This window comes from Vanellus vanellus (assembly GCF_965231255.1).
Source record: "Vanellus vanellus genome assembly, chromosome: 1".
Taxonomy (NCBI): domain Eukaryota; kingdom Metazoa; phylum Chordata; class Aves; order Charadriiformes; family Charadriidae; genus Vanellus; species Vanellus vanellus.
In genome coordinates, this window is record NC_138905.1 from 44,746,897 (window position 1) to 44,764,632 (window position 17,736).

The 17,736-nt window shown below is 41.8% G+C and overlaps 2 protein-coding genes across 2 annotated transcripts in view; both read left to right on the forward strand.

Moving 5' to 3' along the window:
• The first annotated feature begins 496 nt into the window (after positions 1-496).
• Positions 497-3,962, forward strand: RPS16 (ribosomal protein S16). Its single transcript, XM_082497839.1, has 6 exons — positions 497-546; positions 634-689; positions 1,448-1,549; positions 2,331-2,427; positions 3,571-3,618; positions 3,765-3,962. The coding sequence occupies exons 2-6, from the start codon at positions 642-644 to the stop codon at positions 3,908-3,910; spliced, it is 441 nt and encodes a 146-aa protein (XP_082353965.1). The 5' UTR covers positions 497-546; positions 634-641; the 3' UTR covers positions 3,911-3,962.
• A 6,031-nt stretch (positions 3,963-9,993) lies between these two features.
• Positions 9,994-17,736, forward strand: part of OTOGL (otogelin like) — a gene marked incomplete at its 3' end in the record, with an annotated part of 97,062 nt that continues 89,319 nt past the window's right edge. The window contains exons 1-6 of the mRNA XM_082482757.1: positions 9,994-10,093; positions 11,102-11,141; positions 12,216-12,264; positions 14,467-14,527; positions 16,238-16,336; positions 17,015-17,169. Of these exons, the coding sequence (XP_082338883.1) occupies positions 10,015-10,093; positions 11,102-11,141; positions 12,216-12,264; positions 14,467-14,527; positions 16,238-16,336; positions 17,015-17,169 (483 nt within the window). The 5' untranslated portion in view covers positions 9,994-10,014. The remainder of the gene's footprint in view (positions 10,094-11,101; positions 11,142-12,215; positions 12,265-14,466; positions 14,528-16,237; positions 16,337-17,014; positions 17,170-17,736) is intronic.

Below are 17,736 nucleotides of genomic sequence, written 5' to 3' on the forward strand. Positions count from 1 at the left end.
AGCAACTTTAAAAAACAAACAAACAAAGAAAAAACAACCAACCAATCAAAAACACCCAAACAAACAAAAAAAACCCCTGACAACCAATAAACAAAAACTACACAGCAGAGCTGAGGAGGGGAGCGAGAGACAGAATGACCCTACACCAATGTGCCGAGGCGGCCTTACAGAAGGTCCTGTCGAGGCCGTTTAACCCTCCACAGCGCCCACCGAGCCGACTACTGCGCCGGGGGCCGCGCTTCTCCACCGGCGGGAAACAGGACAGACGCAGCCCCTCCGCCTTATCTCACCAGGAGCCTTCCCCGGAGCGCGGGGCCTCCGGCCCACAGCCGCTGAGGGTCGGCAGTTAACCGAAGGCGCGCGCGCCCCCACTCCCCTGCCCGCCCAGCTCCGCGCTGCCGCAAAGCGCGACTGAGCGCGGGAGGGGCGGCCGAGAACTCTGTCGCACTGCCGGAAGACGACGTCGCGCTTTACGGCCTAGCTGCCCCTGAGAAGAGGCTGGGAAGCCCCATTCGGCCTTTTCCTGGTGCTGCCGCTGAGGGGAGGGTGAGTGTTCGGGGGGCTCCGGCCTCCGCCGCCCTGCTCGGGTCCGCTCCCCCGGCAGCGATAACGCCGTCTTATTCTCTCTTGCAGGAGCAGTCATGCCGGCCAAGGGTCCCCTGCAGAGCGTCCAAGTCTTCGGGCGGAAGGTGAGGCCGGGGCGCCGCGGCCCGCTCCGTCTCCTCGCTGTCGGGCTGGACTGGGCCCTGTGGCCTTACGCGCCCGGGGCTTCTCGGCCCCAGCTCGGGGGCAGCGGCGCCGGCTTCTGGCTGGGGCCGTGTGCGGGGTGGGTGCGCGGAAGGGCCAGCGGTGGGGAGGCCTGCTCGGCAGCCCACGTGTCCCGCTGGGCCGCGGCGTGTCCCCGGGGCTGCGCGGGAACTGGGGGAGAGATTTGCTCTCTTAGGGAGTGGTCCGGGTTCTCTGGATCGGAGCGTTGCTCTGTGTCTTGGGGGTGCTTGGTAGCAGTCACCGGTGTCGTCCGCAGGCCATAGGGGCCTGGCTTATTGCCGGCGTCTGAGAGCCATGTTACGGGGTGGTGGTGGTGGTAAGATCGCACTGCTGAGGTCCAGTGGCTCGAATAATCCTAGGTGACAGGTTCTCGGGAGGAAACGAGCCACAAAAATACCGTGTTACAGAATGGAGAGGGTGTCTTTTTCTTATTTATAACTAAGCGTTACAACTATATAGTATTTATAACTATAAACGAAACACAATTGTATTAAGACGTTGCCTTAATGTTTTGAGTGAATACCTGGGCATGTAAGGAGCAGTACTGTTTTGTTTAGTGTGAGATGTTAATCTTGGCCATAACACTAAGATCTTTAGATTGTTAAAATTCAATAGACGTTCACTTCATACTGCTAGTGCAAAAATTAAATCTTGCACTAATGCACATTCGGATTTTTAGAAAACAGCAACCGCTGTTGCCCACTGCAAGAGAGGAAATGGCCTCATTAAAGTGAATGGAAGACCTCTGGAAATGATTGAGCCCAGAACTCTGCAGTATAAAGTAAGCATGCATCCAGTCCCCGTCCCCCCCCCCCCCCCCCCCCCGCCTGCCTTGGATGGTAAAATACCTTTATAAGTATAATTGTTTGGGAAAGGAAAAGAGTTGCTTGGGTTATTGACAGTACTGAATTTTTCATTGTGTGTTACCTGGTTAGCTGAAATGTAGATGCTGCTGTGAAAATTCAGAAAACTGTCCTGTGATTGCCTTGTTAAAAGGGGGGGCTTTTTGCTTAACTGTATTCCTATATGTTAATGTAATTTTGTGACACATTTTCAGCACTTCACATCTATTTTTTAAATGGAAATGGGTGACTTAAACTCCTCCTTTTTAAAAGATAGTCTAGGACTTAATAAAACAGCTGTTTGAATACTGCTGAGAGAATCTAAAACTGACTAGATAACTGTAAAATGTAATAAATAGTGGAGAAAACCGCCCACAAATTACTTAAGATCTTCAAGTTTAATAAACTTTTTTTTTTTTCTGATGCAGTTATGGCATTCTACTTGAACTATTCCCTAGCTTTTAATTCCCATGTGCATATGCTTTGCTATTAAGATTTCTGAAACTTAAAAATTAAATACATTCCAGGCTTCGGTAAACTTATAACAGCACTAGTAGATGTCAAAGAACTCTGCAGGAGGTGTACTTAATTTGGGTGCCTGGTTGTAAAAGGCTCCACTTTTCAGAACATTGAATAACTTCACATCTGGTAAACCTACTACAAGCTCTAATCCTTGTTTCTGATCACAAATGAATTTTCTTTCTGTGTTTTGTTTCCCAGCTGCTTGAACCTGTCCTCCTCCTGGGGAAGGAACGGTTTGCTGGTGTTGACATCAGAGTCCGTGTAAAGGGTGGTGGCCACGTAGCACAAATCTATGGTATGATTTTTGATGGAATCTCTGTTGTGGGCTAGAACAGGTCAAGCCACATATTTAAGAGGCTTGAGTTTAGAATAGTAACTTGTGCATCTCTATGTTCTGTTTCTTTTTCCACTGCACAAGTATAGTTTTTCATAAGGGTTCTATTTTATGTGCAAAGCTGTAACATCTAGAGTAAGTTGAATGAAGTAAATTGATGAAATTTTGAGAAAACATGAGGAAATGATCTTTGCATCTTGCAGTGTGACCGGACAGTTCAAGTGCAGCTAAGCACAAAGATTTTGGGTGGAGAAAAGGGGATTTATCCTTAGAAATTGTATCTTTAGTTGTAAATTTCCACATTGTTCAGCAGCATCTTTCAGCTGACCTGCAAAGCTAGGCAGTTTTTTCCCCTGCAGAGAAGACAGACAACATCCTTGCATTAGCTGTTGATAGAATTGCTCTTTACAAATGACAGATTTGTTCTGCTCTTTCAGTTTGGGTATGGGTTAGTGAAGTGGAGCTGAAGCTGCACAAAGAGCAGAGACGTATTTCAGTCTCAAAGTTGATTGCATTCATTTTTCAGAAAATTCAGATACTCGCCAAAATCCTGGTCTTGATGTTCTGACAGATTACAGCCTAACAAAATCTTTACAATTACTCCCGTGCCCTTCTGGTTTCAGTTCTGATTACTGTGTTACTATGCTACAGGCTTGTTTTATTGAGGTGTGCTGGAAGAACTGCTCATACCGTCCTATTGTCCCTTTTGCCTCCTTAGTCTTTAAACACACTGGTGAATTTTATCCTTGTTGCAAAGTACAGACATTTCAGAGAACTGTTTATAAGGATTTTGAAAGATGGCTGCTTGTAGGTAGAATATGAACCTACATTAGTACTCGGGAGAGAATGTGATCTGGACTGCCCTTGTACAATTCCTTGGCTAGCTGGCAGTTGTCGAATCAACAAATAAACTGTGGGTGGCCTCCTGGCACAGACTGCTTCAGATTTGCCAAAGTAAAGGTCACGTGGAGTATGTGGGAGGGGAGATTAAGGAGGGAAAGGACAATTTGGCAGAAAAGAAGACGGCAAGTTTCTCAGATAACTGGCACTCTGTGTTTAAGTACATTTGTAATCCTTACTGATACGTTATCTTTTTTTTAACAGCTATCCGTCAGGCTATTTCCAAAGCATTGGTGGCTTACTATCAAAAATGTAAGTGGTTTTGGTTGTTGTATTAGACTTAAGTGGAGATGTATGGCTTCTGGTAGTTTTGGAGCAAAAAAAAGTGCGTGTGGATTTGTTCCATGTGAAACTTCTTAAACTGAAGACTCTTTTTTTTTTTTTTTTTTCTAAAACAGATGTTGATGAAGCTTCTAAGAAAGAGATCAAGGATATTCTAATCCAGTATGACAGGACTCTGCTGGTTGCAGATCCTCGCCGTTGTGAATCCAAGAAATTTGGAGGACCTGGTGCTCGTGCACGCTACCAGAAGTCTTACCGTTAAAATTGTTCTACAGTCATGTGACAGTTAATAAACATCAAGAGAATTTGATAAATTTCATGTTTCTGAGTTGCGTTTCTGTGTGGGTAAATTTTTCACTGTGTGTTAAGATTGATACACAAATTGATTAGTATTAAAGTAAAACAAGGGCTGTTGGCAATCCTCTTTTAGCCCTTCATAGTAGATAGGGTCATGGGAATAATGAAAAGCTTTCTCCAGGTGATGAATGTGCAGTTATCAGAACATAAAGAAGGCTTACATCCTTTTTTTTTTGTGGGTACGTGCAACACTGGCAGCTCATTAAAGCAGAGTTCAATCTTCAACTTGTTGGTAAATCTAAACAAATGTGGACCTTTTCTAGTACCTGGATGGCTACTCTTCATGGTGTTATGAACCAATGTGAGTAGCCCACGTTCTTCCCATGTGAAAATATTTTGTCAGCGTGGTTACAGACTTAGTCCATAGTGCGTGGGAACATGGATCTGACTTCTGGCTGGTAAATTCTATATACTGTGTTATGTGACTTCCTTTAGTATGCCGACGTAGCGTGATGCAGCACATGAAGCATCTTTTCGTATTCGCTTCGGCACTGGCAGCTCGTCTTCTTGCAAAGGACTTCTGTTTTCCTTGTATGTTCACTTGAAATACCACACTGAGAGTGGAGTTCCAAACACCACTATGGAATATTAGATACCAATGAGTGTTGTCCATCTGCGTGAACTGCTTTTGTTTGTTCCTGCTTAGTGGCAAGGAGTTTACCCCCATGAGGGTAACTCCATCAACATAGTGCTGAAGTGGGTATTTGGGCAGCTGTTCTAAAATTTGTCTTTAAAGTTTACGTTGTCAAAACCAAAGTAGTAATGGGAGCAGGCGAGGGAGGTTTACTGAAGTCTTGGCATACCAGATAATACAGAGGCAGGGTTTTCTGGATTACTAGCCTAAATCTAGGAAACTTCTTTTTTTTTAAAAAAAAAAAAAGAAGAAAAACCACAAACAAGCCCCGTATAGTCTGTTTCTAAAATAGTATTTTGTAAATGTAAACCAGAGGACTTTGTGCTATAAATAAGATTGGGTTTAAATTATTCATCCTTCAATTACATGCTCACAGAGTACAAGCACAGAGGGATGTAGAGCTGGAGAACAACGTTAAATGATTTAATCAAAAAAACCCCAGAAAAATCCCTTTGGTATATAGACAGTTGCTTATGTTGTGAGCAAGGTGAAGCAGTTTGAAGGCCTTAGGGAAGTAAGTAGAGTTGAAAATATGACAGTAATCTTAAAAGATCTAGGTAGGGCGTACGCGTATCAAACAGGAAAAGAAATGTTGGAGAAGTCCCTAGTTTCTTATCCATTGAAACTGAAGATTTTTTTGTTCTGGAAGTGATCTCCCAGGGACAAAGAAGAGGAGTAAAGCTCTGAGTAAGGCGTGGGATGTGCCAGCAAAAGGCTGTTGGAAAGGCTAATTCTGTCTCTTGGAAGAGTTGCAAGTAATTGAGTGAGGCCTTGGAAATGAGTTGGCCCAACAGGCATGGGAACAGCCCTGGGCTGTAGTTTCCTCTGTTTGAAAAGCAGTTTGCAGAGGAACTGGAAGAAACATTGGAGATGAAGCAACTGAGAGCCGTGGCTTCTGCTGTATTGCTCACTAAACCTGGTATTTTTCTGTCTATTGTACGCTTGTATGCCACCGCTGAAATTGTCATAGGAGCAGCTTCATACTTGAGCTTTCTGTTGGGCTTTCTATTAATGTGGTATTTCTTCTCTCACTTCTTTGATGGTAGGTCGTTTCAGTGTACTTGATGAACACAAATTTAAACCAGCTTCCTTCGGGAGTTTGCTGGGGGAGTTGGAAAGAATAAGTATAATTTTCCCCTTTTTGCTCTAGTTTGGGAAAATAGGTGCTCGTAGCTTTTTATAAATGTTAATATTTGTTATGATGTCTCTGCTTTTTCTGTAGAAAGGCATTTAAGGCATCTTCACTGAAGTGTAGTTATTCAAGAGTTAAATGTGTAACTCGAACAAATTCCTTCTAAAAAGTAATTCTCCATCCATCTCCCATTTTAGCTGTCAGCGTCTGCCACAAAATACTGCATTACATGACCTGAATAGAAGTGGAACACTCTTGTTCAAACCCCTCATGCTCCCATTGAAGTGAGAGAGACTGTTGTATATTCTGTCGCCAATTTACATACCAGGATTTTTTGTCTTACACTAAGTGAACAAGATATTCTATTCCAGACACTTGCTGTCTCTTTGGCAAGAAGTGTGGTTTGCTTTCCTCAGTCCCCCCCTTTTCTGTACCCTCGGATCTGACCCATTTCTCGTCCCGGCGAGTTCCTCAGAGTTTCTACCTTGTAGTAGCGTTGCTCACAAACTATTCTAGCTCTTGGGCTGCTGAAAACTGTGACGTTCTGCCTCCTAGCATGGCTTTCTAAGGAAAAGACACTGTGCAGGGCTAACTTCAAATTCGATTACTTGAATTCCTGAGTTTTGTGAAAATGGGCGTCTTGATCGATGTTAATTAGCTTCAGCTGAGGAAAAATAATCCTTTTAGTTGTTTGGCTCGCGCGGTGACTCAAAAGCAATGGCTCACTCATGGCTCAGGAAATGTGTACTGGCCTGCCAGTTGGCAGATAGGCACCCTGCGTGGCGGCTTGTCCAAAACTGATTGTTGCCTAGCTGTTAGAGCAGTCGGATGCAGGAAAGGAGAGAGGACACTGTGGTGTGACAGTCAGGCAGGCAGGGGGAGATGCAACACCTGATGCTGCTAACCTTAGGGGTGGATTTCACAGTTATGGGGAAACCTGATGTATCGGTTTTTCTGCCCATGGAACAGCTTGTAACAATTGCGGATTTTTGGTTTGCTGTGCTTTTATGGAAGGGCTGAAAATAAAACTTGCATTGCTACTAATATATCCAGAGATGATATCTGCATGTCATTTCTTCAACCAAAAGGCATAATAAAAATGCTTTCTGAACTGAACTCTGATCGTATAAAAATGCCCCATTAATCCTGTGAAGTTATGTCATTCCCACAGATTTGCTTTCTAAATGAGAAATGCTTTCAGGATTGGGCTGGTGTCTGCCTGGGTGGCTGAAGATTTTTGTTCTAAATGGTTACTTACTGATCACCCACTAGAGGGCTTAACTTCATAGGGGAAGCGGAACTACCACGAAGTTTGGAAGTGTAAGGAGAAAACCTGTTCATAAAAATGTTTCCTGTCCTGATTCTGCAGGTATGGCAATCAAGCTCTTGTTGTTCAGCATCCGCTCTGGCCAGAGACACTCTTCCACAGAGAAATAGTAACAGTTTGATCTTCAAGCCCCTAGCGAGTTCTTGAGCAGCTGTGGACGTGGTCCTTGGAACAGAAGAAATGCCCCTAATTTATCACCCAGCTCTTTCATTAGTTTCACTGATGCTACTCCTCAGGACGATCAGGTGCGCACATCAAAATGTGGCCTCACTTGAATTCTTCATTGAAAACCCCAGTTCAGTGAAGGCTGCAGTGTGAGCTCTAAAAAGTACTATGTTTTGTTAACAATGCCAGTGGATTCAATTCCAAACCAGGGCAAGCTTATACTGATGACACTGAAGGCGGTTATTTTCCTCGCCTGTTGCTTGTAATCCAGATAAGCTGTGTAACCTGTATATAAAATTAAGTCCTCTCAAATATTATGTTGGAAAATATGGAGCAAATTAATTTTGACTGTAATGTACAAATATATTAATATTGACATGTTTAAATTTTATTTTTAAAGAAAAATTTGGAGCTTAAAAATTTAACACTAGCATTTTTTAGGTATGGACCAGTGTGTTCTATATTGTGTTTATTTTCTTACAAGCAATTATTTCCTAATGCATGTTTTCTGTTCACTTTTTCAGAAGTCTCAATCTGTGAGTACTCTACTTGTGTAGATAATGTTTCGTTGTTTAGATATAATTTGATTCAATTTTTCTGTGTGTCTTTCTTAATATAGTCCTCTGATTTACAGTTCCAGTGTACTTGGCTGAATAATTCTTTTTCCTTATTAGCTAACATCCTTCATGTGCTTGGGACTAAGCCATTTCCTACCCTGCCTTAAGCAGAGATACGCAGATCTAAAGAAACCTGTTGCTCTAACTCTCACGAAGTCCCTTTGCAGCTGATGAGGCATAGCCTACTTTTTAAATATCAGAAGTTAAACAGCTGTGAAATACTAATGTGCATCTAATATTCCCTCAACTTTGCTATAGAAAAATTGTAAAAAAAAAAAAAGGCAATTTTTGATAGTTTCTGTTAAACTAATAGGGTTCATTTATATTAATGGAAAGGTTTATCTGTGAAGCTGCATATGAAGCATGGTGTGAAATAAGGTCTTGAGGAAGGGAAGAATCCCAGGTAAACAGTTTCTAAACCAGACTTAGCTTGAAAGTAAGAAAACTCAGAGTCTGGTAATGGAATTTGGAAGCTCTAACACTTGGATTCATCTTGGCTTGAGAGCAACCTGAAGCATTGTCCTCTAAGAGTAGGTTTGTGAGGGGGTGATTAGCCTCTGTCACCTCCTACAAGATAGGTGCATACATAATTATTCAGTCTGTGAGTATGACTACATGACTGTGTCAGTTTGGATCAGGAACTCAATTCTTTTGCTTCTGTTTGCCTTTCTGGTTTTGGACCACATGGAGCAGATGAAACTAGGCTGGGACATGCAGTCCAGCTGCAGATAAGCAGCTGGCCCGTGGGACCAGCCTAGAACTAGTCAGAAGTGAAAACAAAGCAAAAAACCTCTCGAAATGCCAATTCTGTGACTGTCAGCTTCTCAGATCCAACAATGATAAAAATAATTATTAAGAAATACTCCAAACACAGTGTAGTGTTTTAACATATATCAGTTTGCAATAAGTATCCTTGGGCTGTGCGTGGTCCCGAACCTGCGTGAGTACTGTTGGCTGCTGTGGGGACATGGAGTTTGGTCTTTGTCTGGGGCTGCAGAGGTTGAGTGTTTTCCTTTGCCTTCTCTTTTAGTCCAGCTGAAGAGTGGGGAAGAGAAAGGGCTGGAAGAAATGATGAGAGAACTTTTTACCCGAGAGAGGCCATCAGCTTCTATATTTTATTTCAGTCCAAACTCACCTTCTGTAGCATGCTCAGAGGGTCTCACAAAGCACATCCTAGGTAAAGTGGAGGGTCAGGCAAAAGACAGGCTTTGCAAAATAAAATGAGCAGTCGCAGTTTCAATTAGTGTTACATGTGTCTTTAAATGTGCACTTTTTAATGATTCTATTAATATTAGGGTAAAGCAGATGAGATTTTTCCTGTTTTAAAATATGATAATTTTTAGTTTTGGTGAAATTATGTTTTTATATTTTAATGAAATTTAGAAACAAAACCCATTGGCCCCGTTGACTTCTTTCTTCTTTTTTGCTACTATGAAAATTTCATAACATGTTTTATTAAGAATGAAATATAATCATCCTCTGGGAAGCCTTCTTTTGTGACATAAGCAAACTATACACAAAAATGTATCTAAAATATTCTTAAAAATCCAGGAGTATTATTTAATGGAAGTTCACGTCTCTCCTTTTAGAACAGATAAAAAACATTAATAAGTCAATCTCTAAAACCATCTGGTTATAATTTATACAGTAGCATCATTGCAGGGTCTTGCAAAACTATTTCACCGTAAGAAGCAGTAAAGGGCAGCACTCGGCGCAAGCCTCAAAGCGCACAAAGGTGTGTGACGACTGAAGGAACTCTCAAACCATCATGACATGGCAACATTTCGATGTCATTGTCGGCTAGGTTATAAAGGGCCGATTCAATTCAACAGAGGAGTGATACTTGCAGGTCTAGTGAAAGTGTAACTAATACAGACTCCGCTGAGGAGTTACCATGCATTGCTAATGAGAGACATGCAGCCAGAAAGTTGTATGCGACACTTGCAGAGCTCCTGAAGCTGTATGTAGCTACCAAGCTTGATATCTCCTTTTCGTTTCCTTTTTTTCATTGCATTATTTTAAACTATGCATCCAACTATCTAACTCACACACTGTAGAAATACATAGTTCTAAGATGCCATCGTAACCAAAGCCATTGATTTGGATAAATTTCCTATCACTAAGTTATACTGAAATGAACATTGTGGGAAAGCTCAGTTTAATGATACCGTGGAGTATATTCTTGCTTCATTCACTGCTGTCCTCTTTGCAAGGTAAGAATTTTGTTTCATTTTTGTAGTAATATTAACTTTAAAAAAGATTTTTCTAAATAATTGAATATTACAGGTCCTTCTTTTTATATCATTAAATAGCAATGTTTTTGACCCTTGCTGGAATTCATAAATAAAAAAGTTTTTAACACAGCAGGTTATAAAACTATATATCACCATTCTCTCTCACAGGTGTAGAAATTAAAATACAGCTTTTTTTTTTTCAAGATACATTTTTATATCTGAATTTGTTACAAAACAATTATTTAGGAACTAAATTTAAGTTTCTTGGCTTTCTTGACGCTATTGGCAGATGAGTAAGCATCTAATGATTTTCAATGGGGTATGATTTTGTTTGAACAGACTGTACCTGCAGTTTGTTTAAGCATTTTTAGAATGCAAGGGTAAATAATCACTCCTCTGGTTATAGAAATGATCCTATTTTCTATGCAAATGGATCTTGTAGATAGTTTTCTTGCAGCAATTATAAAGATTTCTGAGGCAATATGAGAAAGAAGGGGGGGGTTGTTTTTGTTTTTGGTTTTTTTTGTTTTGTTTTGTTTTGTTTTTTTTTAAGCATGGACTCTACAGCATTTAAAATTATTTACAATTGAGTCTTGCAAGTAACATTCAGAAAATGATTATAGGTAACCACCCTAGAAGTTTGATTCTGAAAAGCTCTGAGCAACCTTTGTATTTTATCAGTTTTCTTCTAAGCCTCTGAAGAACTATGAACTCTTTGCTCTTTTTCGTGGAGCACGTACCAGAACTGAGACCATGGAAACATGCAGGTGATAAATACTTGAGAGAATCAAAATCTCAGGAAGGAAAGCATGTAGTTCTACATCCCTTGGAAACAAAAAAAGTTTGTGTAAAAATGCTCTGAAAAACTTAGGATCATTAAAGAACAAAATTCAACAGTGGTGTTTTAAACTTGACAAACTATTGTTTGCCAAGTGCAGAGTGAGGCTGCAGAAAAAACATTTAACTTGATGACTTTTTAATCTACAGGATCTTATTGCAAGCTTTCTCTTTTGAGAAGAACTTCAAGGTAAGTTTTTACTCCTTATTTGTCAAGTCCTACAAACAGAACAAGAATGAATGTGTGACGCAGTGCAAGTTAGAAAATAAAATACAGCCTTGAATTCGACATGTAAAATATTGTGTACATGCACGTTGGATGTAAAACACACTTTCAGAATGTTTACAACTGTTTTCAAAGAATTTACATAAAGGGGCACGGGTCCTCTGTTTGAAAAATGGATGTCCTTATGAAAAATGATACTTCTATGGTCTCGAGAAAGCTTAGAGGAATAATGGAATGAAACCAAGATGAGATCATGATTTCATGACTGGAAAAATACATTAAATGAGTATCCTTCTACAGTTTTAATTGCATGATAAAATCCTAGCTGCTATTTGAAGCACAGAAAAGTAAGTGCTATACAGTCTTAAAATAAACATTTTCAATACAAGTTTTCATGCAGAAGCCGAAATCCAAACAAAATCCAAACTAGGGAATGTTCCTGATCCCATTGAATTAAATGGGAACTATGCCATCAATTTCAATAGAAGCATCCAGTCGGACGTAGCTTCGGATGTCTAATGACCTCTAATACATCTAGCAAACACACATGCACATCAGATGATATGCCATCTTGGACTGTTGATAAGACTAAGTACGTTTTATAGTTTGATGCCCTCGTTTCTAAGCTTAATCACAAATTTAAGTCAGCTACAGCTGGAAAGCCATCACAGTATATTCAAATAACACTTGGGGCAACTTGCAGCCACTCATACGCAGCGTCAAGTAAATATGAAGCTGCTTTACAATTTTGTATCCTGTCACGTGAGCCTATTTTGCCTGTTTACGTATCCCCCCACAAGCTCCAAGTACCTCCCTGTCCAAGCAGAGATCGGAGTACTGCCCAAGTCTGTAAAATGAGACCATGAAAAGAAAAAAAAAGAAAAAGAAAGAAAAATCACCTTTTTAAATGTTAACTCAAGAAAGACCTCTTTGATAAAGTGATGGTAATCAGAGAGAAACACTTCTCTCTGGGGAGCTGCTTATTCAGGTTGCTCCAGAGACCTTTGATTATACAAGATCCTTTTTGTTTTCTTCCAGAAATGAGTTTAATGCAACTCGACAGAAAAGAGATCTTGTAACAGCTGAGGTAGGTTATACCTCCAAAAGCGGGAGGGAAGGGAAAACCTCCCCCCTTTTCGTGCTCCTGGCCTTTGCAGCCCTTACAAAGGAGCCTTTGTGGGGAGAAGGGCCGCAGTAACAGGAGGACAGTGAGGAGGAGCAGCTATTCCCTACCTGCTCGCCCCCCACCGAAGCCCGTGGCCTCGTGCCTTCATTCATCCTCAGCAAAGCCCTGGTGGGTGACCCACCCTGATGCACGCCATGGGAAATACAACTGCAATGACTCTGTCTTTTGTGAGGGCGAACAGAGCATCCTGCAAAGCTGTTAGTGTTTGGTGAGAGGTACAATGGCGGCGCTGCCGCAGAGGGTCCCTCCCACACGTGGTGTGGTGGTGGCCCTGGTTCCCACCGCCCCGGCCCACTGCTGCCTCAACGCTGCATCCCAGCAATGTTGCACTCAAATTTAATAGTAAATGGGGGAATCTCATTCCCCCACTGGTACACACCGCAGGCTACAGAGCCCAGGCGAGGATTATAAGCCTATTTGATGGAGGTAGGCGGGGAGCCCAAGGTGGTCCCTCCTCATGGTCTTCCAGGGAGCCTGCAGCCGAGCCATGGATGGTTTTCTCTGAGTCCCTTTGAGACCTACGTGTTTCCTGACCGAGTTGGGAAGATAACTGGTGTGAAACACTGCGCTCAGGCAAATTGAGCCTTTGAGGGAAGCAGCCCTGTGGGACTGATGGTGTCCCAGGAGGGCCTTCAGGAGGAAACTGCTGTTGCAGCAAGGGTGCTCTACCTTCCCAAAATAACACAAAGGCCAAAAGCTGCTTTCCTGAGGAGGAAGGCTCAGAGTAACCATCAGGGGGAAGGGAAATGGGTCTTGTTGTGCACGGAGGGAAAGGATCCTCTGTGGCTAGCAACAAGTCAAGGGGACCAGGAATAATTTTGGTGCAGGGGCCTTCCAGGTGGTGATTTGAAGGAGTCCACTTCAGGTTGATTTTAGACAGATTGTGCTACTTGGATGCATCCCACAAAGTATTCAAGTTGGAAAAGGGAAGTTTTTATGTCACTGTACGAGGAATAGTGAGACCTAACCTAATCTGTTCCTTGTGCAGTGCTGTTCACTCAGTTTGAGATCCATTAGTTCAAACTCCTGACGTGGAAAATGACTGATGGCAGGAGGGAAGAAAGAAATTAGCTCACAAGGGAAGACTTAGGCAATTTGTTTTGCTTAGTTGTACAGCTGTAGGCTGGTGTATACGTCTGTGGGGAGCATAGAAGGGTAACAGTTTTCTCATAGTACCTCAGAGAGAGAACAAACCACAGGGAAGAAGAGCTATTTAAGCACAAGGGCCAAACTTTATAAACCAAAAGGATTTAAACTGGCCATGAATAAGTGTAAGAGGGAAATATCTAACTACCCAGCACTTCACCCTGGTAAACTTTCCAGTCAGACTAGTGGGGGCAAAAACCCCGGAGTGCTTTCAGCATGGAATGGGATCAGCTCTTGGAAGGGATGATGAGACGTGACAAACTGCAGTAGCAGAGCGCTGGGTCAGATCCAGAGCTTCCTTACAGTTTGATGTTCCCTGGTGCCTTAATGAGACAGGAAGCAGATCAGGCAGATCCGCCTCCTCTGTTGTTTGGGATGAACTGAAATGCAATTCGGAAGGATCTCAAGGACATGAAATCCATTGCAGCTGGACTGGCCACAATGGGATGCTCAGGGTGCAGCACAGAGCATGAGTGAGGGGAGAGGAGGAAATGGAGAGATATCCCATCTCTGAGCTCTCCAACTAATGGCATTTGACCGAAGTGAAGAGGGCAGGAACGCTCTCCATTCCCTCACTCTTCCTCCCAAATGTAGACGCAAAACACCCCCGGTGGAGCCCTGCTTGTTCATTGGCACTGGCAAAGCTGAGGACATGGAGAGGAGGCCGGTGGTGATCTCATGGTGCATCTATATCATTCCCAGCCCCTCTGAAAGCTCTGCTCCCCCTTCCCATGGTGCTGGCTGCCATGATCACTGCCTTCCCTGTCGTCCCAGGCTGCTGATCCCTCCCACAGTGCCTGTGGCCATGCCCTATCCTGGCCAAGCTGCAAGCTACTCCTCTGTATTAAAATAACCCTCAAAGTCCTAACCCAGCGTTAGGCTGCAAGGCCTAAGGCTCTTATCAGCTCATTTGTAATGCACAAACACCCTGATTCTGCTTTTATGTTTCTCTGACAGATTCGATCTGCCTCTCCTCAGTCACACCTTCATGGGGCCTTGACACGGAGTCCACCAGGAGGTCAGTGCTGCGCTCCTCGCACATGGGAGGAGAGACGCTCCTGAAAATGCTGCCTTCCTACCAGCTCTCCTGCATAACCACACATTGTGGAAGCCCTCCTCATAATGTCCCCTACAAAACTAATTTTCTCATTTTATCCACATTAAATCATGGAAAATTCCCATTAATATTGTACTTTCAAAATAAGGCCTTACAACCAAATCTGAACAGCTAACTAAGCCAATCCTTTGATTTTTTTTTTTTTTTTTTCTTTTTAAAGTTTAGTTCCATTGCAGTTTTTCTTTTCTGCCACTTTTTCTGGCCTTGGCAGAGGATGTCAGTATATCTGAGAGTTGTGTAACCGGTTATGTGAAGAGACAGTGGTGCTCAGACACTGAGCACACAGCTGCTCCTGGAGGGTTTTAAGCATTGTACAAACTAGTGAAGCAGGTCCAAGTTACAGAAGTTGTTTTGCAGAAAATTTGATTGTATGCAACTGAACTTTGGTATCCTTCTTGGAAAATATATATGCCTCGGTAGGTGCTTACTGTTGTGTTTTTCCATGTAAATGAATATGTGTAATTTTACAGCTCACAATTCTAACAGCAACAAAGAAGTTTTCCACATTAGTGCTGTTCTATAAACAGAATTTTCTGCCTTGTTGGTATTTTCAGAGTATCTGTGTATATTTGGAAAGCAATTCTTAAATGGGAAAAATTCAAAAGTAAGCATGGCAAGGAGTTTTCACAGTGAAGGCTGATGTTCTGAATCATTGGTAACTTGTGTGTGTGCTTTACTGTAAAGGTCCCATTTTATTCCCATTTAATGTCACTAGCAGCTTTACCATGGTATTGTTGGGCATGGAAGGGCCTGTTTATTTCATTTACTTCCTGCTTTTTGCAATGTTTTTTTAATCTCCATCAGCAAGACTGCAAGTGTTTGTATCTATGGTAATCCTCCCCCAGGAAGGAAAGCAACTATCTGCAAAACATGATGAAATTTAGCTTTAGGACTACCTTTCTTCTCCACTTTTAGGGAACTATGGTTGAGACCAACCTCAGTGAATTGTTAGTAGATGACAGTGAGGTCTTAGCTTCCAAACAGACTATAAAACCCTTTAATGAAACTGCTTTTAGAAACAATTCCTAATTATAACATAAAATAAGCCATTCCCATGGAATCTTAAGTCTCTGACTCCAGTCACCTCTTAAGCAGAAATAACCTTTTAACTGACTCTTTTTAACATGGGGGGAAGGTTATTTATAATTGGTTTTGACTCCGTGAATTATATATTCTGGACTGTTCGTAAGCTGAATGTACCCTTTGCTGCAATGCTTAAGAGGGAGGAGCTGAACATATGTATAAATTGTGCTGAATTTGAATAATCTGTGTTCTGTGTATTTCGAGATCAGCGGGACTGGGATTTGGTTTCTTTACATGGGAACTTGACCTTTTGTTTGCTGGGAGGAGGTTGACCTTTTGCTCCTTTGTTAGTTTACAAGTCTCAAACCAAACGAGAGAACCTTGCTTGTCTTTTAACCAAGAAACACAAAGGATAAAATTAAGTAAATGTTAAAAACTGGAGGTTGCTGTTGGTTAATTTTCTTAGCTAATATAGCTGCTTATGATTTAACAATAAACAGATTTAATGTGGATCCCTCAGCCTGTTTGCAAAACACTGTGTCTACTAAAAGTATCTACTTAATACTGTCTACTAATGCTTGCTTACAGGTTCGTGTCCTCAGGAGTGCCTTAATGGAGCAGCCTGCACGGAGGCAGGTGACTGTGACTGTCAGTTATTTCAGGCTCAAGGCAGCAGGTGCCAAATTGGTAAGTTTTGGGCCAAAAGAGTCAAATTTCTGCTTCAAGTGAGATTTAAGGTGCAGGTTTTTAAAACAATACTGTTAACAGCACATTTCCACAGATTCCTCTGTGGTAGGACTGTCATTCCAGTAGTAGCTAAGAGTATTAAAATGATATGCGTTAGGGATATATATAGAGCAACATCAGGAATGCCTACATTTTAACACATGGGCTGTAATGATCATAGATACCGTAACGGCTAGATCACTGTCTAGTGCATCAGTAACCAGCCAACTTTTTTATAGTTAGCTGAACAACGAAAAAGTCACTGCATTTTTTTTCTAACTAACAGTGACTTATTGCAAATAAAATTACCAGCTATTTCAATGCGCTGGCTTCTGGAATCTGCTGTGTATAGAGACCTGCAGTAGATCTAAATCCCGTGCCTCTACTTATGATTGAAATATCTCCAGAGCAAATTAAAAAATTATGATGATCACACAAGACTAAAACTGCAGCCTGAAGTTTAAAACAAATGTATTCACTTTATTTAAAGTTGAAGCAATTAGGTTACCTTTTGTCCTTGCTGTGTATTTCCTTTCTAAGCTCTTCTTTCCTTTCTGAGCTCTTACTTTTGTAGATGCTTGTGACACCTGTCAATTTTTGATTACCGTGCTTCTTGTAAACTCAGTGTGTTCTCTCCAGTACCTAACACTGGTAAGGACCGAGATGGGATTTGCAAATCGTGGGGACAGTATCATTTTGAAACATTCGATGGCATCTACTACTACTTCCCGGGAAATTGCTCCTATATTTTTGCAAAAGACTGCAGTAGTCCAGAGCCCCAGTACACTGTTTGGGTAAGTATGTGAGCATACGCTAGAAATAACATACTGAGTATTCCTGTATTACAGGACATATTTTTCATCGTAAGTAAAATAAGTAGAGAGACAATAAATGGATGAAACCATTGCATTGCTTACTTAAATATAAAACTATGCTGCTGGAAAATGTCTAAGCCTATGTGCAGTAACTTGAAACACTGATGAAATGATAATCAACAGAGTCAGTATATTAAAAATAGTATTTCTTATTCCCCCTATCCTAAAAAGGATCTCTAATCTCTCCTTTCTGGGAGCAAAAGTGCGACTTAAAGCAGGCCTTGGAAACTTCAATAAACCTTAGCTGTCAGATTGTAAAAAAAATGGAATTGCTGAGTAAAATGCAAACAGCTATCACCTGCTTGATAGTTGGGCACCCAAGCTGGGCCCCAATTCACAGCCATCGGCGTGCTACAGGGAGCTGCCTCCCTGGTCCACGGAAAACTCTGTCCCCTCGGGGGATTTGTGTTCTAATTTTGGATTACCTCTGTGTCATGCAGAGAAGATTAACAGCTCAACAGCCTTCATCTTGACCTATGTATGGAA